A 22,224-nucleotide genomic window follows, 5' to 3' on the forward strand; every position below is an offset into this window, starting at 1 on the left:
GATAACATTCATAAAAACAACACTCACCATGTCCATGTGGCTGTCTTGAGTCCGCGGTTTTATGGTATTAGTAGCCGTCTTAAATTTTTGGAAGTTTGGACTTTTTTCAGCTTTCCGCCCTCCTTAACCCCCTAACCAACAGAAGTTTAGAATTTAGATTATTTTTCGAGTTTGGAGACAATGCTGTTGCTATTAGCCAATAGCTTTCAGATGACTCACAAATACAGCCAATATTGTATCTGTGAGTATATTATACTATGTTCGTATTGAGATATATTTGTATTTGACATAAGCTCATAGATTTATGAAACATGTGTATAAAATAAAATGGTCTATAGGGCATTTATGTTAACATATTTAAACCTATGTTCAATATTTTTTAGGATTTAATCACTTCATTCTCTACTGTCTTTATATAATGAAGTTATATCGGCTTCTCCGGTCATGTGGTTCGTGGTATCGGAATTCAAGACAATCCCACAGAAAATTTAGCAAAGTGTTGGGTATTGAGACTAGCTGCGATGATACTGGATGCGCAATAGTAGACAGTGACAGAAATGTCCTTGGTGAATACTTACAATCTCAACAGCAGATCCACCTCGAGTATGTAACTAATTGGTCCAGATGACAACAAAATATAATTGCCATTTCTTCAGTTTCGGGGGCATAATTCCACCAGTGGCCAGGGATTTGCATAAGCAAAACATTGATAATGTTGTAACCCAGGCGTTGCAACGAGCTCAAGTTAGTTTGAATGACCTAGATGCCATTGCTGTCACTGTTAAACCGGGTTTGCCTTTGTCATTATTAGTTGGTATGAACTACGCAAAGGAATTGAGTAAAAAATTGTTGAAACCTCTGATACCGATTCATCACATGGAAGCGCACGCCCTGACCGCAAGATTAATTGATCATGTAAGAAATACATTTATTATTTATTGACTTATTGTTATTCTGTGTCAATGACTAATTGATAATATAATTTTATTAGGATTTACAGTTACCATATTTAGTCTTACTTTTATCTGGTGGACATTGTTTGTTGGCTATTGTAAAGGAAGTAAATGAATTCCTACTGCTAGGACAATCTATTGATGACGCCCCCGGCGAAGCATTGGACAAGGTAATGAAGCATACAATTTATTAAGTTTTTTTAAACATGACATGAAATTATATTTTATTTCTCAGGCAGCCAGGCGACTTCAGTTGAAGAATATGAAAGATTTCAGAAATTGTTGTGGAGGCCAAGCAATTGAAAAAGCAGCATTGAAAGGTGATCCTAGGGCTATTGATTTGGGTACATTCATGACAAATTATAAAGACTGCAATTTCAGTTACTCCGGCTTAAAGAATGCTATAAGATCTCAAATTCTAAAATCTGAACAAAAGCACGGTAGAATATTTATTATTTATGTATTATCCTTACATACCTATTATACTAGTTTTTTATTTTAGTACTATATTTTTGTTAGAATTGAAAGGAGATGAAATTATCCCAGAAGTTTTCGATTTATGTGCCAGCATTCAATATGCCATTACTAAACACATATGCACTCGAGTACAAAGAGCTATTGAGTTTATTAACCAAACACAAATATTACCAGACACAAATCGAACATTAGTTAGTTAAAAAAAAAAATTTTAAAAATAGTGACTAAACTATAGTATACATTTATTTATTTTTCTCAGGTAGTTTCTGGTGGTGTAGCAAGCAACATGTTCATTCGCAAACATTTAAATATTTTATGTGAAGAAGAAAATTTCAAACTAATAGTTCCACCACCTAAACTTTGTACAGATAATGGAATAATGATAGCGTGGAATGGCATAGAAAAATTTAATAAACATATAGATATTTTCTATCACTTTGATTTAGATAAAATTGATATACAGTCCAAGTAAGATTTATACAATTTATAATAATATGTATTTACATTTAATTATTAAATTTTTTTGTTATTCATCATTATATATATATGTTAAATATTGTCATTTTAGAGCACCACTAGGAAAGAACATTTCACAACAAATTACAGATATGGAAATCAGATGTCCTTCTGGATTTTTCAATAAAATATTTGAAGGACACAAATAAATATCAGCATTTTATTTTCTTATTGGTTTTTAGTTTTATTTTAGATAGCAATAAAATAACAATTCTTTAATAAATTAGTAATGTTATGTAGTAAACAGTAATGGAACTTGATTGCCGATTTTTCTTATCCTTAACATATTTTGGAATCCATAATTTTATTCCAAACATAATATAATATCTTGGAAAGGATTTTTCGACTTGACTGAAGATTGGAATGATTCTTTGTATAACTGTTTTTGGTTTTCGTTAGAAAGCTAAAATAAAAATTGTTATTACACAATTTTATTTAAATATTTATTTTAAATCAGTTATATTTAAATTATTCTCAATATTCTTACGCTATGATAAAAATCCATTGCGGCAATGCACAACAATCTTCTATCTTCATATTCATAACGACCAAGCCTCGATCTCACATGAGGAAATCTAAAAATAATCACAAACATATAATAAATCATATGATTCAGTGATTGAATAATGAAAAAAAACTACATTGCTCTTAGCCATTTATTTTTTGATGAACTTATAAAAAAACTGATTAGACAGTAGATTGCCATGGGTATTTGAAGGCCTTGGGTAAAATTGCTGAGTGTTGTAATAACCCAATCTTGTAAGAGATCCACTTGTGATTCTTTAATCAATTGCTCAAATATCTGTAAAATTAAAATAAACCATAAAATATATTTCAAAAGTTGACAATATAATAAAACTAAAATACAGACTTGATTAACAACTGTGCACATCGATGTCGGATGAGGTTGATTTGGAGAAAGAAATTCACTGACAACCCTCATGAGAACGTATGATGCTGGAAATATATCTGTTAATACTTTAGCCATTATAACTGTTGTCACTTCTACTTCCAGCAAACATCCTTTCTTTATTCTAAGTAATGCATGTAATTTTACGGGTTGATATAAAATCAGGACATAATTAAATTAAAATGTAAAAAATTTACCTTTCAAACATGACACTTATCTTTTCCATTTCAACAACAATCATATCGGGATCAATATCAGCTTCAATATTTTCATTATAATGTTCTAAAAAAATGTAGAAATAGAACACTAACATACACATCATAAACGAAACATATTTCCTAGCCCAATGCAGCACTTAAGCATATCATTAAATTCATAATCTAAGGTATTATATTATATATGAAATCTATAAACCAGTCTTGATAAATCTTAAGAGGACGTTATACCCACATGTGTTGTCTGTGTCTTTCAAGTGAGTACTGCGTAACATAGTAAATTATACACTCAGCAGATCATGTTTAGCTCTATTAGTTTAAAAACATAAGAATGAATTGACGCCATATAAAACTTAAAGGTAAGAGTATTATTTAGATGACCTCTAAGGGTGTTTTATTATATTTTAATTTTTAAAGTAAATTATAAGTATTTTAAGACAATTTACAATTTTAAAATACTTGTAACTCATTTCAAGATTAAAATATGACATCCTTTTAATCTACTTTACTTAATATAGTAGATCAAACTATTTTTTTCAATTCATTTTCAGATTATTTGGTTTGAATTTAAGTCAAGCCTATGTAGCTTACGTTATCCAAAATATGAACAATAGTAAAAAAGACATTGTATTCTTTAAAATCTATCATAAAAATAAAATAAATTGCTTAAAAGACTTCACTACCTCCCCCACCCCCCACCCCAAAAAAGTGAGCATAAACCACAGATATAATCTGTGGCTTAAACTAAGAAAAACAAAATAAAAAATCATGGTATGGTCTCAAACCTGCATAAATGCATGATAAAAGCAATTGCAATGCTGGTAAAGAAAATCCTGGAGGAGCATTGGATAACCTATCTAAAGCCAATGTTGTAATTTGTTCCATAATGTTTTCATTTGAATGTTTGACATATACGATCCTTTGAAACCCCTAAAAATTTGCTTTTTTATCATATACATATAATTATATTAAATACATATGATGTGTGTATACTGTTGATTACGGCAGTGTAATCATACCTGTATAAGAGCTTGATATAGTTTAAAATGTCTAGATGATGATACTAATTTAGTGAGGCCTTCCAGTGACATGAGCAATGCGTCTTCAATATTATCTGACCCATGTTCTACTATGTAGAATGCTATTGATATCACACATAGCTGCCATTCACATTCATATCTTGACAGAATGAAATATTATACATCACATTTTAAGAACTCAATTAGAAGAAGATAAACTTACAACATTGAGTATTCAGTGCACAGATGTTTTTGTACAAAATCCACAGCCATCTGCACAATTTCTGAACTATTTGGCAATACATTATTCATGATAAAACATCCTTCTAACAAATAAAGTAAGCCATGTAAAGCGGCCAATTGGGTCAAACGACAATTACTTTTGAGACCATTGTCAATTAATTTCAACACTCTCTCTCGAATACTGATATCCTATTAATCAAAAATTCATAATTTATGTATTACCCGTATCTGTTCTGTACAGCCTTGTAAAAATTACCTCACTATTAGAAATAGCCATTGATTTGGCAGCAGCGATTATGACATATTGATGTAACAATACATCTTCATGGTGATGTGACTGCGATAAATCCAGACATACATTGAGCATCCAGGTATAATGCTCTCGTTCAGTAAACAAATCTGACATCACGAGGAGACATTTTATCATTTCGTTTATTTGTGATAGAGAACCTCGTGTCTAGAATGTAAAAATGTATTGGAATCGGAATTTTTAATTAGCAGTAGTTAAAACAAACTTTTGGTTCCATCCACTGGTTAAACACTTCCTTTAACAGCAATATACAAGAATTAAGATCCAAGCCACTTTCATTTAATACATTGATCCTTTTGTACAACTTAATTTCTAACACTATTCACATTTGAAAAACAAATTTATGAACTGATAACAAACTTTAAAAATGTTCTGACAAATATTACTTGAATTTCTTTGTACTGCAATATTATTGGACTTTTTCCATTGATCTGTCATTGCCATTTGTAAAAATTTGACTGACAACTGATGATAGCTATATCTGTTGGTAAAATGTTGAATTGATATATTATGAAAAGTGGTATAAATGATATTGACTAATATAAAAATAACAAACCGATGCTGGTCATGAATTCTCTCAATATTAGCTCTACACTCATAACGATCTAATAACGCCTCTTTACCAGCTGTTTTCTTAAATGTGCAAAATGTTGAATATATTAGATCATTGACTTCTTCTAATTTCACGAACCACCTAATAGTTGATTAAAAAATGTTTAACAAAACTTAAATTTTTATATTATATTATGATATGTAAGTACTTATGACAAGTCAAGTTGAGTGGTATATCTCTTGATACATGTAAGAATTTATTGTTGGTGGTATCACCAGGATAACATTCAAATAATGTCTGACTAAACAATTGTGTAATTCCATTTACAGCTGCACTACTCGCCTTTTATAACAATATAATAATTATAATTATAAGAATTATTTACATAAACTTATAATACTATTTAAAATTTGTTTGGATATGGGTAAAAAAATCCAACTAACTTGTATGCGAGAGATATGTTCCTCTTTTGGTATATCAGTTTCACTGGATGGAACTAAAACGCTCAACAAAGTCATCCAGGTCTCTTCAAATTGTTGTTTATTATTCCAGCCAACTACATTGAGTCTAGACACAAACTGTTTGAGTACATCAGTTTCTTGTAATACATCAATAGGCATTGTTGGTATGTTAAAATCAATAATATTGACCGGTGTTTGCAACATTTTCCATGTAATGGGAGGTACACGCACAAATCCATTTACCATTGGATGGCGACTTATAATTTGTATAATAGAGCTAAAATAAAAATTAAAAACAAAACATACATAGACACCTTGTATACATTTTACTTTTAAGTTTTAATATTGTATTATATTATTACCATGTCAGTTGGTCCAGATGAAAATTTGACAATAATGGACGACAATTTTCCACCCAAGAAAGCAAAGATGAAAATTGCCGGCATATGGGTACTAAATCTGTAGTCTCTGTATAGTCTAGACAAATAGTAATAGGTTTTAGTAGTTTTAGCAGAACATAATATATTTATACATACAGTCATCAGTCATGATCAAAAGTACATCCTCTGTAATGAATTCTACCACTGACACTAATGATGAAGCAATTGATCCCAGTTCTGTGGAGCATAACTCATTTGCCAACCCACAGCCGTTAAAAATATTGTATGCACACTTGAGAAGTAATTGTATTCTGCTAGTAGCAGCTGTTCGATTAACCAATTTCCATTTTAGAACCTATAATAATAAAAATATACATTGACAAAATTATGTCCCTCTATTAAGCGGAATTCTCCTTATAACAGAAAATGTCAATAGTTCCAGTGCAAATAATATATGAAATTTCTATCGCTCTATGACGGAAAACTCTTAATTACGTAATAATGTTTGGTCCCATGCGATTCTGTTATAGAGAGGTTTTACTGTATACTTAATGTTTCTTAACAACCTACTCACTTCAAAAAGTAAAACTGTATATTTCAAAAGATTTTTGTTGGATTCCATTGAAACAATGTGTTCATTTGAATTGTGTTTTGATAAAATCTCAACACATTCTAAAAACTTTGAAATTGCTGGTGTTAAAAACCATATAATTTTAATAAATTTACTGTCTTCAAATAGTTGACTCATACGTGTCTTGTATAAATTTTGTTTTTCATTTAATTCTTTGACTATCGGTAAAAATATCTAAATAGATGTTATTAAAAATAATAAGTAACTTGATTTTAAAATTATAACTTATTTTTTTTTACTTGATGAAATCTAGGCAAGGAACTACATGTTTGTTGAATGTGTTCCACTAAAACAAATCGTGCCGCTACAAACAATGGACACAGTTCTAAGTTAGTTGTATCTTCAGTTAATGATTTCCATGTCTGTAATAATAATATGTTAGTGATATATATATTTATTAAATATTAAATGATTAGTAAAATATCTACTTTTATAGTGATTTGTGTGGATATAATGAAACAATATTGAAGTATATCAAGATTGAAATCATCACAACGCATAATAGAGATGGCATCTTGCAATGGTAAATTTGATAATAATTTGGCTGACTCAAAACTAAGACAGTCATTTCGACAACATCTAATAAAAGAAAAAAAATTATTTTAAATATCATATTTATGATTCATCTGAACTTAACCTGACTGAAACAACAAATATAACAATAATAATTTGTGATTTGAAAATATGGAAAAAATACTTTTGACTCAAAATTGACAGTTCATATTAATAATTTACAAGTCCCCTAGTTAAAGGAAAGAAGAACATTCAAAAAATGCCATAGTTACCTTACTTTTACTAGATCAAAAAACCAATTTTTGTCTATTAAAATATTTTTTATGTCCAAAGTATTGACAGTTTTATTTTGATCAATTTCTACACTTGAAAAATCATAACATTGAGTACCAAATTTATTGAACAATGATATCAATATACAATAACGACTGAAAAAAATGACTTAATTTATTAATCATTATAAGTTTTTTCATGATTGTCTTGATAGAAATAAATTTATTTTATATAAATTACAAATTAAAATGAATAATGAAATATTTCTCACCTCTTTATGCAAACATTCGAATTTTTAAAATATTCTAAGATCTGTAAGGTTTCTTCTTTGCTTAATTGATTAGAACTTTCATTGACAGGCAATGCAAGAAGGTATTCCATTTTTCTATTAAAAATAAAATGTGTTATTTTTATTTTTATTGAGAAATGAATTAGGTTTTAAAATTATTTAATTATTGATATAAATAAAAGTTTTGAAATAATCTGAAATTTCAATAGTACCTGATTACTATAGAGCTAGCGAATTGTGACAATGCTAAGTGTGGATCTTCTAACACAGCAGGCAAAATTAATTTTATTACTTCTCCACAATGTGCAGGATGTGCTTCATTCATACTTCGTAACAGCTCATTAGTTAGGTTTAGCTAAATAATTAAAAAATTTACTCATGCACATAAAATAATAATATTTTAAATAACTACTTTGTCATTAACACATTTTTCAGTGACAGCTGTTATGTGCATTAAACTTAAATTCTGATTTTTATGTATGCAGTTGAGAAATTCTTGCGTTGAAGTCTCATTTCCCATTTCTAACAGTTGAATGACACATTCGGACAAAAACCATTTCAATAAATCATTATCTAAATTAATATTTTTATTCTAAAAACATAAGACACATTTAAGTAAAATCAACAGTTTATAAAAGTCACCATTGCTTACTAATACTTCACATAGGATCAAAAAACAACCCTTTTGGACAATACTTTGATAAAAACACTGCCCTGACCTATATAAAAAAAAGTAAAACATTAGAGTTTATATTAGATTTAATAATATTTAGAAGTTATATTAATTAATAATTACTGAGATTCTGTAGAATTTGTATTCATTAATGACTTCCAAAACTCAATATCGTTGTGATCTAAAAGACCAATCAACTGTACCCAGTACAATACAAGTAAAGGGTAGACCATTGACAAGGTCATAATATTCTTATGAAGTGAAATAAATATGGAATCATTAAGAAAATATCGTAGAGAATTCACAACTTTTGGAAAATTACCTTAAATAACAACAATAAAAACAGTATTTAAATATTCAAGAATAAATTTCATTTCATGGCATGTGAATGAATATGAATGAATCATTTATTGTAAAATTATATAAACCCAAATTATTAGTAAATTGTAAAGTATAATGATTTACATAAGAGTATTTTTTCGGTTATTGAACTGTCAACATAATTTTATGGTAGACTCAATTCTATTATTGTGACTGCTACAGGTTAACACTGAGTTATAATGTTTCAAAACAATTTTTAAATCCACAAGACAAAATAATAGAAGTAATTTTGCTTGATAAGACTTAAAGCATAAAGCATATAAAAGTTATGCACAACTGTCATTATTACTATGAATAGAAACATTTTTGTCACTTTTCCATAGAGAAACATAGTTTATCATACACAATATATAGAAGTCACAAATATGTAAGTCACAAATCCAAATTTTACTATCTTGTCACCAATTTCAGAAACGTGAAATCCTGTAAAAAAAGTAATACTTAGGTGGGTACCTATCATATTGTGTGTTACAAGAAATTGATTAGTTAAAAATGTTTAGCAGATGTTTTAAGTTTTACATATTGTTGGGCAATATACTTATATTATTATACATGATGTCTAGTAGGTAATACAATTATCTTGGAATAATACAGCGCAAAGTCAACCTGTGGTAGTAGTAATAATGGAATTGTATTTACTGGAAAATCATATAGGTAGTCTCGATAACAGATAAGTACCAACATAAGATATATTTCATTTGAAGATAAATTTAATCGTATCTTATTTTGCAATAATTGATCAAGATTAATTAAAATTACCAGATTGTACAATATATTGACAAGTCAGAAGAAATTCTGATAGTAAACACACTTTGCTCTCACAATTAGGTTGAGGATGACTTAAGGATGATATGATATCATTGGTAGATAAATATATAACTCTAAACAAAAACCTATAAGACAGACAAAATTGTACATTGCATAAGTATGTAAAATATATTATTTTATTATATAAATGTATAATTAGTATAATATCTTACTTGGAAAAAGTATCTTCACCAGGACATTTATTTTTATTTAATATTGATGCATTTAAGGGGTCAGACTGTGTAGTAAGTTCAAATAAATTTGAGCTGATTGAAATGTCTGATTCAGAAATCCTAAGAAGAATTAAATCTTCAGACTTTTGAATAAGAATTATAATTAAGTTGGATAGAACAGTTTTTAACCAAGGTTCCAGAGTACATTTCTAAAAAAAATGCATCAAAATTTTAAGTTTTATTTTAATTATTTAAACAATTATTATTTTCAAACACATACTTCTCCATCATAACAAGTGTTGAACATAACATGGAGCTGTTGTTGAATACTATAAGAAGATGGATGTAATGTTAACAACAGATTAATCAATGATGGTAAGGATGCTTGAATTTTGCAACCACCTAATGATGTATAAAGAGTATCATATAATTGTCTGGATTGTTTTTTCCATTTTTCTTCACTGCCTTCCATTATTACAAGACTTAAAATGCTCACCACCTGAATAAAAAGATTAATATTTAGAAGAAAAAAAACACCCATTAAATTACTAATGTATTCCTAAACAGCTTTACTTACTTCATTAAATTGACATAATCTTAATAACATAGCAAATAACATCTCCCTTTGAGCTTCAAGTTCTTTTAAATCTGAAGAATTAACCATAAATGCTGATTTTAAAACATAGACATATTCAACAATTGGTAATATTGCTGGGATACCTAGAAAATTTGATAATTTAAATAATTTATTGGATGTTAATAAATAGTACTGAATAAGCATATTAACATACAATATAGTTCTGGTGGATACCCACTAGCCATTAATCCATCACATAAATGTATTGCTTCAGGAATTATGTTTGATTGACTTTTATCTTCAGATAAATTAATAAAAAATTGAAATATAGTTGAGATAAATTTTTTTGGATCTCTATAATTTAAATTGTATAGTTACAATACTCAATTAATCATTGAAATGAATAATATAATAACAAATTAATAATATTACCTAAATAAACCATTTTCGAGATAGTCAAATTGGCTGAAAACAAAGTTTAAAAACTCATGTTTTGGGTCGATCACATTTAAGTTAACTTTGCTTTGAAGTAACACTGTAAGTAAATTTAGAATTGAAGATTGTAATTCTACATCTCCAGTAGTTACATATTCCTAAAATGTTGTTATTATTTATTAATGTAGATGAAAAAACTTTAATAGATTAAGTGAATGAAAAAAGGTTTTAAACTATAAAATAAATTAAATTTATTCAAAAAAAATATGATTTTCATTATAACGTAATGGCACATGAAATTTTTGTTTACTTCACAAACAATAATTAAATATTATTATTATTAAATTTTATCAAAAAACATATATAACTTACCTTCAAGCACTTAATAGTCAATGGTCGAAAACATTTTAAATTTGAAAAAAAATCTAAATTTTCAGAATTAGCACTATACAGCTTTCCACTCATTGTTGTTCTGCGATCTCTTTCATCTTCCCAATGTTTATTTGCATGTTGAGTAACTTTAATTTTAGTGTCAATAAAGTTTGATAAACATTCGTAAGGTGTTTGTAATGCTTGAGTGTACATGCAGAGTGTTTGTAAATCATTTTTAATGAACATACAATCCTTTCTACAAAATATTTGTTGATTTGATGACATATTATACTTTGAATTCAAACACTTTAATAACTGAAAATAAGTGTTTATTAGTAAATAGCATAAGAGAAAAATTTTTAGAATTCATACTTCAGCCAAAACTTTAGAACTACAATTAGGAGTTAAATTGAATATTGCAGTTAAACAGAGAAGTATGCGATCTATGTGTTGTTGGCACTCTGTTGTACTTATAAATGTTAACAATATCTTTAAAGTATCTAAAACTGACTCAAGAAATCTTATGAATTTTTCATTACTTGTATTTTCTAGAGACACCTACAAAATGTATAATATATTACAATGGTACATGATATCAATATCTTATGTTAGTAAAAATTTTAATTGGCTAGTTACTTTGTAATTGTTGTATGATGATTTAACTATAGATTGCAATTTATAGTAATAATTACTATGACTTGGTACATCTCTCAAATTTTTTTTGTCTTTTTCATTTTCACCTAAACAATGGATAAATATTATTTTTGTGATAGCACTTTGTTTTAATTTTTAATTACATAAAATAAATTTTCTTTTGTGATTTAAATATTTTAAAAGTTATCCATATATGTAAATTACCTGATTTTTGTACCGAAGTTGGGATATGTGTTGGTTCTCTATAGTCTAGTACTACATTACGAAAAACATTTAATAATTTTAAAACGTGTTTCCATAATTCATTATAATATTTCTTTAGCTAAAATAAAATGTATGGTTAATATTTGGAAAATATACAATGGTTATGATTTTTCTATTTGTATTACAATACATAAAATCACTATATACATATATAATTATTATTACAATAAACTAACTTTATCATCTTCAAACCATCTGTTATATTTGCTGAAATCAATTTTATGTTCTTTTGTACTAATATTTGGTGATGAATGAACCAACTCTGAAAATTATATCACCTATTGCTTAAAAATAACTTAATGCTTTTTAAAATTACAAAGGATTATATACCTGTAATTAAATTTGAAGATAATTTTAACATCCAGCAATGCATTTCTAAATCAAAAGCAGCAGTTGTTAATGTCATTGTGGAAAGTATTGACGTGAATAATCCTGAACATGAACTAAAATATTATTAAATTAACGTAAATGAAAACTAACAAAAATGTAATGAAATTCTTAATGATAACACCACCTTATACTTGAATTTGAATTAAGTCCTTTAGTAAATGAACACTTCCAAATATTTGAATATTCTGGTGATTTGAAAGAATTAGATAGAGTTGTCAGTGCTTCAATACATCCGGCCTATAACATAATATTCGGTGTCATTATTTAAAACTATAAGTGCATTAAACAAAACTCACAACCACAACAGCCGATTGATTTTTAATAAGATCACTAGTCAAACGATTTATTATACGAGATAAAGAAGCTTCAGTATACATATTGTGGAATTTGTCTGAAAATTAGATTAATTGAATACATAAAAATTATTAAGACTTATATTATAATCATGACAAAAACTTTTTACATACAATTTTGAAGCTGAAGCATATTAGTACAATATAGATTTGTATTTGAACAAATCCATGAAGTAATGACATCTTGTTGCATATAATCAATTTTATAATAACAATTATGAACAATGCTAGAACAAATAAATTTAAAAAAAATAAATAAATTTATAATCAAATAAAAATAAAAATAATAAATAATAATAATTGATACAAATTAAATTTACAATTAGGGCTATACCTTAACAAACATTTAGAAGCTGCACGTCTCACACTATATTCATTATCATAAAGATATTTAAAAACTATACGATTCAAAACTCTATCTTGATATATTGAACTATTAGTTGCAAAATATACTGTCATAAAAGACAAATTTTCTATGATTTCCAATAATTTAACCTGTAAAAATAAATATAATTTAGAAAAGTAAAACTTAAATTAAGAGTGTGCCATATGTTCAGTGTTGGATAGACTACTTTTGAAAAGTAACAAATTTAGGTTATTCATTACATTAAATAACTTAATTTAAAATTACATTCACATTATTCGATATTATTTTTATTATGTTATGTTACTCTTTCATTCAAAAAGTGGGCAAATACAAATAATGTTACTTATTTAAAAATTAATTACAAAATCAATCCATATAACTATTATGGACTAATAAATAATTGTTAAACTATTGTATAAATTGTATAGAAGTATAGGTATAATATTGATGATGTAGGTACATTGTTAATGAATTAATACATGTTCAACCAGAAAAAATGTAATAAGTATTAGTTTCAGGAACCTTTAATAACATTGATTATTATCTAACACTTTTGGAACCATAAGTAAAGTCAATTGATTTTTAATTTCTCTCAAACATCCTCATCACTAGATTTTATCATACATTCTGCATTGGTAATTTATTTTAATAACCATGGAAGTTAACACGATACTCCATAGAAATTATTTATAAAAATTAATTTTGTTACAATTGCGTTAATTTAAATAAAATTTAATAGCATTACTATAACATGATAATAATAATAATATAATAATTGTAACTAGGTTTGCCCGTTTAAAATATATAATAAATAAATAACTGTAAAATTAATTTTGTTATAGTAATTTATGTTATGTTACTACTCAACACAACATAAATTTTGTCTGTTTCATTACTAAGCTAACAGAAGAACAATCAAATTAAAACATAAAAATGTGGAAATTAAATATTTGAATAAGAGAAAAATTACCTTAACAAGCCAATAAGGACTCAGATCTGACAATAATGTTTCAAGTATAGGGATAGCACTATTTGAAACATTACTATTTAAAAGAGGCATTAAACATACTGATACAGCTGAAAGTGAATGACATACACATATATAAGAATCATCTTTTAATCCCTAAAATTAAAAAAATATGTTTAGTTCCACTGGTGTTTTATGAAACAATGTACAAAAATACTTGAGTAATGATGTTGATTAGATCTATAATCACTATATTTGAAGATCCAACTTCATTGTTTTGTACTTTAAACGCACCAAAATTATTTCTAAGAATTACTTCAATAAATGTGCCAACTAATTTAATTGCCATGCCTCTCAAAAGATGATCTTCATGGTTAGTATAACTGATAGCAACATTAAGTAATGTTTCTGTAGGATCTAAAATGTATAATAGCGTTAGTACATTGCAATTGAATACTCAAAAAATTATATATTTTTACCTGACAAGTTGTAATTGATAAAAGCTAAATTTGGATCAATTTTCAACATTTCTGTCAGACATCCAAGTGCTGATGATTTAATACCAGTTCTGACTGATTTACTAGGTTCTGGTGCCAAGAAAAGTGAAATCATCTTGACGCATAGCACATTTAAAGGAACATCCTCATAAATATGGTTTAAAAATTCTAATTCCTATATACCAAAATATTAAAATTTTTACTTATTAATTAAATATACATATTTTTAGCTTTTGATTAAATTTAAAATCAACTGAATTAACACAACATACTAGTTGTAAGACTGATCCAGAAGCTGAATGATAACTATGCTCAGAAGTTATACTTTGCACATCAAATTCAGGAGTATTTTCATATTCAGAAAAAAATACATTATCCGCAATTGAATCAACTTCACTCAAACTATCATCGCCAAATTCTGAATATAAATTTGTCATAGAATTAGCTGATGATAATGAATGTCTAGTTGAGTCCATGGATTGTGAAATTGACCTAGGTTCTTCTTCAAATCTTGGTAGAGACAGTTGAACAAATGATGTTTCTAAACTTTCAGATGAACTGTAGTGAAATGATTTTTGTAGACTTTGGGCTAATGTTCGAGGTATTTTAATAGAATTTACAGTTGTTTGCATTTTAGCTATAATAATAGTATAATATTGAATAAGAATAAATGTGACAAATTTTACATATTGATAATGTTGAGCAAAGATTGAAATATTCTCAATGCAAATATTCCTGCAGAAAAATATCGTAGAAGACTATTTCAGTTTTAATATTTTGAAATCTTTCCTACTTGTAATCTAGTATATGTTTGAAAAATATTTAATAATAAATTATAATTACATTTTAATGTACAATTATTTATATTATTTAAATTTCTAAGATTAAAACATGGATTTGTTGATGAATTAATTGATTTCTAAGTAAGTCATGCTAAATAATAAAAAAATTAAATAATTTGTTTTCATATAAAATTGAGAATATTTCTTAACTCAACACATCCACAATGCAGTGATAATTTTTTCAGGTAATACAATTTTTTTCGGCTATATTACATTTATGATAAGGTTTTAAGCTAAAACATTTATAAGAACATTTAAACTGTTTAATCTTGTTGTATTATCCCACCATACTGCACATATGCAACAAAATTTGTGTTTTTATTAACATCAATAATTATTTATGATCCCATAGATCCCAATCTAGGTAACTATATTTGAATAGTCTTATTTTTTTAAAATAATTTTAACTTAACTATAGTTCTAAAATAAAAATTAACCAAATGAGACATTTAAAATTTAAATACATATAGTTTTCTTTTTTTTTAAATGTTTAAATCCTTTTATATGAATAGTTTTTAAATATTTTTAGATATTATTATCACATTTTTTGTAATGTAGTAATTAGTATCTTGATTAAATTTAGTATTCAATACATAATTAAAGTATTGAACCTACAGTTATTATTAAATAATAAAAATTTAAGCTGGAGACCTAACCTAACCTAACCATTAGACTAATTATTTTAATAGGTGGAGAAAAACATATTTATAATTAAATTTGAATAGCTCTTAGTTTTGATTTTAAAGTTAATTTGTTAAGTCAAAATTACTTTTAAAAACAGTCTATAGAATAGAACTATAGAATCAATAATAATTGTTGTTATGTAAAAAAGTCATAATTTGCACTATGTATATTGTATACTTAAAAATTTTAAATGTTCTTATAGAATTAAGATATATATTTACAGGGGCGCCGAACCCAGGTATCTATAGGGGCAACTGCCAACCATGTTTGAATGGGTGAATGTTAAGTAAACTTAGTATTGTGATTTAAAAATTATATTGTTCATCAGTATTTTAGATATATTTATTTTATTATGTGTATGCATATTGTTAAAGCACATATTTATACGTATCTAAAACCAACCAAATATATGTTAAAAATCTTAAATATGCATAAATATTTTTATATGCATCAAAACATAGAAAAGTGCATGAAAAATAATAAATATACAAAAACATATGTTTTTTGAACATTTAATTAAAGCAACCTCTTTTTAAAATTGTTGAACTAGTATAAATACTTTTCTTCATTTTTTTTTCTAAAAATGTCAATGGCGAATGGTCAAAATAAATATTAAATTTATCTACTTTATTTATATATTATATTTTAATCTTGGCATACATATTTCATTTCACCAATTATTGATCTAAAGTCTATGATCTTTGGGAAAACCGTTTACACCAACAAGTATAACTATAAAATTATTTTAATATCAATCGAAACCTATGAAAATATAAAATTTATCCCTTATATTCCAATTTCCAATAGTATTCATTAAAAAAAATGTCTAAAAAAAACATCGAAATATGCACTAAAAATGAAATATGCAATTAAAATTGTAAAATAAGCCCTTCAAATAGAAAAAAGGCGGGTAAGACGTGGATGTCGCTCTGCTATACAGTAGGTTACAAGTGGGTTACTGTAATGGATGGAATTAAATTTGAATCCAATGATATTATATCATTGTATACGAAAAACGATTCTGAGCGAAGAAGGTTAGGTTAGGTCTAGGATATATTATAGATTATTAAAAAATTTCAAATCTTAGATTTAAAAAGAAAATTTTTTATGGATTTCTAGTTTATTTTTCAACTGATATTGTTAAAATGGGTTAGAAGCCTTGTATTAAATTTTCAAGTTTTTCTACCGAACAAATACATTTTTATCGATATTTATAGAAAAAAAAATTAAAAAGTTGAAAAATTGAAATGTCAGTAAACAGCTCAAAACAAATCTAAATATTTTGAAAATGTTATCAAATATAGATAATACTATACAAACATTCAGTGAAAATTTCAAGTATCTGTGCTCATTTGTTGTAGACTTTTAGAGTTACACCAAAATAAGAAAATCGTCAAATGTGAAATCCAGTGGAAATCCAATATTGTAAAAATTTAAATTTCAAATGCTCATAAAAATTTAATTTGAATTTTCGGTGGATTTTTTATTTGTGATAAAGATTGACAAACTTGTAAGGAATCTTGTATTAAAATTTCAAATCTTAAATTTAAAAAGAAAATTTTTATTTTAAAATAATTTGCGAATTTTCGTGATTTTTACATGTTGTCAAAATTCAAACTTTGAATGCTTCTTAAAAAAAATTGTGACTGTATTTCTTTTATTTTTCAACTGGTCGATTTTCAACTAATCGATTTTGTCAAAAAACGAGTGTGCATAAAATTTCCCGTTTTTCCCTTAATTTTTAGTTTGTTTTTCTCGATTATTTAGAAATGTATTGAGAATTTTTCACTTTTGTCCCCCCCAAAGTACCAACTAAATTCACTTTCTGATCGAACGAGGTACTGAAGTCAAAGCACTTTTACTGCCCCAAAACGTGATGACAGACACAAAAAAAAAACACACATCATGGTAAAATCAATACATTCATCGCTCTGTTCAGAATCTAAAATGGATAAATCTCAAAATACGAACTTAAAAAGTTCCATTTTTTAAATCTTTAGGCTGTGAAATAAATTTTATGCTCACTTAGCATATCATACAATCAACTAGGATAAATATACAAATGCATAAAAATTTGTGCTCTACATATTATTATTCTACTTAGTACTCTTCTAACTTTTTATAAATGCTTTTTTTAACAATTGATAATAAATTGAGAACTTATGTTTTAGGTTGGGAGAATAGGGTGGTCAAAGCCCTCCTCCAGTTCTTTCTAAATTGTTTGGGTGGGAAGGTAGTTTTTGGATTCTATTGCCCCTCCAAATAACATTAAGTTCGGCGCCACTGAGTATTTAGTAATTCCTAACTTGTCAACAAGAACCAATTCAATCAAACATAATCCTGCGAGAAATTTAGTATTACCTAAAAAAATAAGAGTATCATAAGAGATAATCATAATGATTAAAATAAACTAACCAATTTCAGTTTCATAAAGCTTTGTTTGATTTAACATTTTTTTTTTTGTAAGCAATTGTAGTGTATCTCTTGGACAAGATAAAAAAATTTGAGTCAATGTATCTAATGCACACAATATTATATTAGTGTCTGGATGCAATATTGTAAAACAACAAAATCTAAATATCTGTAAAAAAGTGAGAACAAAAATATTGTATTTAATTTTTCAATAACTGATTAAATATTAAGCATAAATTAGCAAAATTATATTTATCTATACCTGTAAATATATTTTTTGAAGAATTTTTGATTCTAATTTCAATTCGTAAGAATTATCACAAATATGATCAGGATAGAGAATAGTATTTTTAACACTATTTAATATCCCAAGGATCACGCAACTTTCCGCCCATGCACGTTCTGTCCCCATCGACTTGTTAATATCTTTAAAAGTTATATTTCATATGATTATACAATAATAATTTTGATGCAGAATGAAATTTACCATGGATTAAAACAGTGTTTATGAGCAGCATGTGTTTAATGAAAACCATAGGTTTTCTGCTGGAAAGACTTAATGATTCTATACAAGTAACACTAGATCTTCGTATGATGGAAGAATCTGTAACGAGATTGTTCACAAATGCCTCTAACAGCATCTGCAAAACATTGTTATTAGTTTATAAAATAAGTAATAGTTTTATTGCTTTTTAGATGATTAGAAAAACATTTTAATATTAAAGGGGGCAAAGCTAAAAATGTATCAGCACCCACCAACCATAATTTATCATTATGAATTTTATGAGTAAAGCATTACAGTATAATATTCAAAATATAATTATTAATTATATAACCTTAACCAACTGCTAGGATTTTATATTATATATACAAATCCTACCAGTAAATTATTTTTTTATTAGTGGGAAGAGAAAGTGCCCTCTACCCTTAGGAATTTTTAGCACCGTAGAGGCAAAGATGATAACATTTTTTATTACTTATTACTTATTACTTATTTTTAAAACTCACTTTTATATTGCTATCAGACATAATATGTCCTAAGCTTTGCATGATTTTTGGAAAAGTTTGGGCCAATATTTCAGCCACAGGATCTTCTGTTCTCATTGCAATTTTTTTTAAACAAGGTATTAAGAATAAAACAAATTTTTTACGACTAGTTGGACTGGAACAAATTTAATGATTATTTTATTTAAAGAATAACAACAACAATAATTGTTAATTGAACACTACTTTTTATAATATATTATTAATAGATTTTAAAACTACCTGATTAAATGACATATATTTCCAAATCTGGATAAAGCAGCTCTTAATCGACGGACAGTATCATTTTTCTTTATTTCTTTTAATAATTCAACAAATATTTCAACTTTACGATAATCAATCATGCACTAAAATGGTATATATCAATAAAATAGTATATAATATAAATTATGATACGTATTAAATAGCCTAGAATATAATTTGGATGAAATAGTATACATACACGAACAACTTTGTTTAAATTTTCCTCAGCTACCAGTCTTATGTTAGCATCAGAATGATCACACATTTTAAATAAACTATCCATTGACTTATGTAAGAGATCAGGGAATGATGAAAAATTCATAACAATTGGTGCACAAATTAAATCGGCAGTCACTCGACAATATTTTTCTTTTTCTCCAGACCTTCAAATTTAAATTATTTATATTTTCACGATTCTATAAATTCAATGTTTGACACTTACCGTCCCATCAAGTCATTTGACTTGAGACCGTCTAGAGCTTTTGCAAGTTTATCAATGATCGACATCGCTTTAAAGGTAGAAACAAAAGTTTATAAAAGAAAGTATAATAACAAAAGTCAATAACAAAGTTTTGTCAATAAGTTAGTCATTTTCTAACTCTTAACCAAGACATGTAAACATGTAAAATGACATTTGAATTTTGAGTTTATACAATCATACTACAGGCAACAAGATTTTTTTAACCAAAAAAACCAAAATATTTGACTCAACTTTTATGAATTAGAAGGCATCTTTATGCGTTGACAACTTGACAATGACAATAAGCTAATTTTTATTTTTAATAATAAATTCAAACGTGAACAATTGATAAGAATTATACTGATATGATGATAACAATTAAACGATAACAAGAAACCGAATAATAAAAATAAAAATGATTTATAATATTTATATTTTAATCATTATCATTAATCAATGATCAATGATATATTGTCAACACTTCAACAGTATATTATAATATGCTACATAATATTATAATATTATTTAAATTGTTAAATTATTATATACTGGCAATGTTTTGTTTATTAAAATGAAATGGTCTTGGATCTATAGATAACTTTCAAATTTCTGTGATTTTGACAAATTTTATTAAAACTTGAATTACAAAATATGCTTTTAATAAAACTTCATGCTAATTGCTAATCATGTAAATATAGGTATCTAATATTTCTAAAAAACTATATTAACTTATGAGATAAGTACCTTAAAGATATTCATATTTAGATACTCAATTTTCAATATTTATGACCGAATGAGTCATTTTTCATTTTAATACTCGTAACGATTGAAAAAAAAAATTGAAGTAGCTCAAAAAGAGTAGAAATATTTTAAATTTTATATGGATAGAAAATGCGATTATAATTTTTTTTTTTAATGTCACCTTAGGTATTTACAGCTTTTCGTTTTTGAGTTAGATAAACACAAACACAAAATCAAATTAAGTTTTACGTACAGTGGCGTAACTAGAACTTTTAATGCCCGTGGCAAAATAATCCAATCGGGCCCTTAGTTTTATAAATTTGGAAGAAAGAGATATGAGGAATAGCCTACAAAAATTAACCACCTATAAAATTCTAGGTACCCTTCTATAAAAGGTTACGGACAATAAAAAACATGTTTGGTGTAATATTATTTTTATAGTAAAATTTTACTAAACATTTTTTTGGTTTAAAAAATATATACAAAGCAATACAAAATTTCTTCTTTCTTGCTTTTGCTTCGGCAAACATATCGATTAAATTTTCAAAGGTTCAACTTCTCGGGCTATTTCTTGTTCGATTGAAATTAACGTCAGGCCACTTAAACGATCTTGCATCATTGTACTCCTTAAATATCCTTTAATAATTTTTAGTTTCGAAAATGACCGGAACGCGCTTGCAGATGTAACAGGAATTGTCAAAAATAATAAAAGAGCAGTACATACTTCTGGGAAACTGGCTGTTAAAGAATGATTTTTCACGATTAAAAGTTGAGCAAGATCTCTAGTTGAATTAAGTTGACTTATTTGATTTTTAAGAGTTGATCTTACAGCTCAAATGTTACGTTCGGTTTCAAAGACAAGCGATTGCGATAACATTCATTCTTATTTCCATTCTACAAATAACAATATCATTAAATGTATAATAATATTAATATCGACAATGTCAACGGACTGGTAAATAAAATAATCTATAAATATAATCGTGATCAGTTATTAAATTTATTTTATTTTACAAGAATATACATATATTTTTAAACGGAATCGTATTTATAAATTTCACTAATGGTGATTTGTTTTTGAATGTACTTTTTTTTTTTTTTTGAAGGGCTCTCTAGAGTCCTGGGCCCGTGGCCCATTGCCCGTC

The 22,224-nt window shown here is 26.6% G+C and overlaps 2 protein-coding genes across 4 annotated transcripts; one reads left to right on the plus strand and one right to left on the minus strand.

The window, feature by feature from the left end:
* Positions 1–38: 38 nt before the first annotated feature.
* On the plus strand, positions 39–2,190 carry Tcs4 (Threonyl-carbamoyl synthesis 4). Of its 2 annotated transcripts, none has more exons than XM_089223425.1 (8): positions 39–259; positions 384–603; positions 657–915; positions 992–1,123; positions 1,189–1,393; positions 1,473–1,621; positions 1,690–1,898; positions 1,999–2,190. In XM_089223425.1, the coding sequence occupies exons 2-8, from the start codon at positions 419–421 to the stop codon at positions 2,093–2,095; spliced, it is 1,236 nt and encodes a 411-aa protein (XP_089079551.1). In that variant the 5' UTR covers positions 39–259; positions 384–418; the 3' UTR covers positions 2,096–2,190. The 2 variants fall into 2 exon arrangements, with proteins under 2 accessions (XP_089079551.1, XP_015379533.2); XM_015524047.2 differs by having other exon boundaries at positions 39–241.
* On the minus strand, positions 2,105–20,646 carry htt (huntingtin). Of its 2 annotated transcripts, none has more exons than XM_089223421.1 (52): positions 20,321–20,646; positions 20,078–20,261; positions 19,858–19,982; positions 19,600–19,753; positions 19,079–19,232; positions 18,854–19,017; positions 18,595–18,760; positions 14,926–15,290; positions 14,636–14,828; positions 14,374–14,573; positions 14,160–14,312; positions 13,157–13,317; positions 12,937–13,049; positions 12,766–12,860; positions 12,594–12,706; positions 12,410–12,522; positions 12,256–12,341; positions 12,020–12,137; positions 11,798–11,901; positions 11,534–11,719; positions 11,162–11,476; positions 10,787–10,947; positions 10,569–10,708; positions 10,355–10,497; positions 10,058–10,276; positions 9,778–9,986; positions 9,557–9,690; positions 8,540–8,738; positions 8,396–8,462; positions 8,156–8,335; positions 7,956–8,098; positions 7,726–7,839; positions 7,454–7,609; positions 7,097–7,247; positions 6,908–7,030; positions 6,612–6,842; positions 6,194–6,392; positions 6,020–6,134; positions 5,640–5,934; positions 5,405–5,538; positions 5,200–5,337; positions 5,030–5,124; positions 4,849–4,961; positions 4,590–4,790; positions 4,314–4,522; positions 4,091–4,250; positions 3,857–4,001; positions 3,054–3,138; positions 2,818–2,980; positions 2,588–2,748; positions 2,434–2,521; positions 2,105–2,349 (listed from the first exon to the last, which is right to left on the minus strand). In XM_089223421.1, the coding sequence occupies exons 1-52, from the start codon at positions 20,383–20,385 to the stop codon at positions 2,251–2,253; spliced, it is 8,097 nt and encodes a 2,698-aa protein (XP_089079547.1). In that variant the 5' UTR covers positions 20,386–20,646; the 3' UTR covers positions 2,105–2,250. The 2 variants fall into 2 exon arrangements, with proteins under 2 accessions (XP_089079547.1, XP_089079548.1); XM_089223422.1 differs by having other exon boundaries at positions 8,156–8,316; positions 8,386–8,462.
* Between the last annotated feature and the right edge of the window lie 1,578 nt (positions 20,647–22,224).

This window comes from Diuraphis noxia, unplaced genomic scaffold, assembly GCF_037042655.1.
Source record: "Diuraphis noxia isolate RWA-SAM2 unplaced genomic scaffold, SU_Dnox_SAM2 contig0003, whole genome shotgun sequence".
NCBI classification, from domain to species: domain Eukaryota; kingdom Metazoa; phylum Arthropoda; class Insecta; order Hemiptera; family Aphididae; genus Diuraphis; species Diuraphis noxia.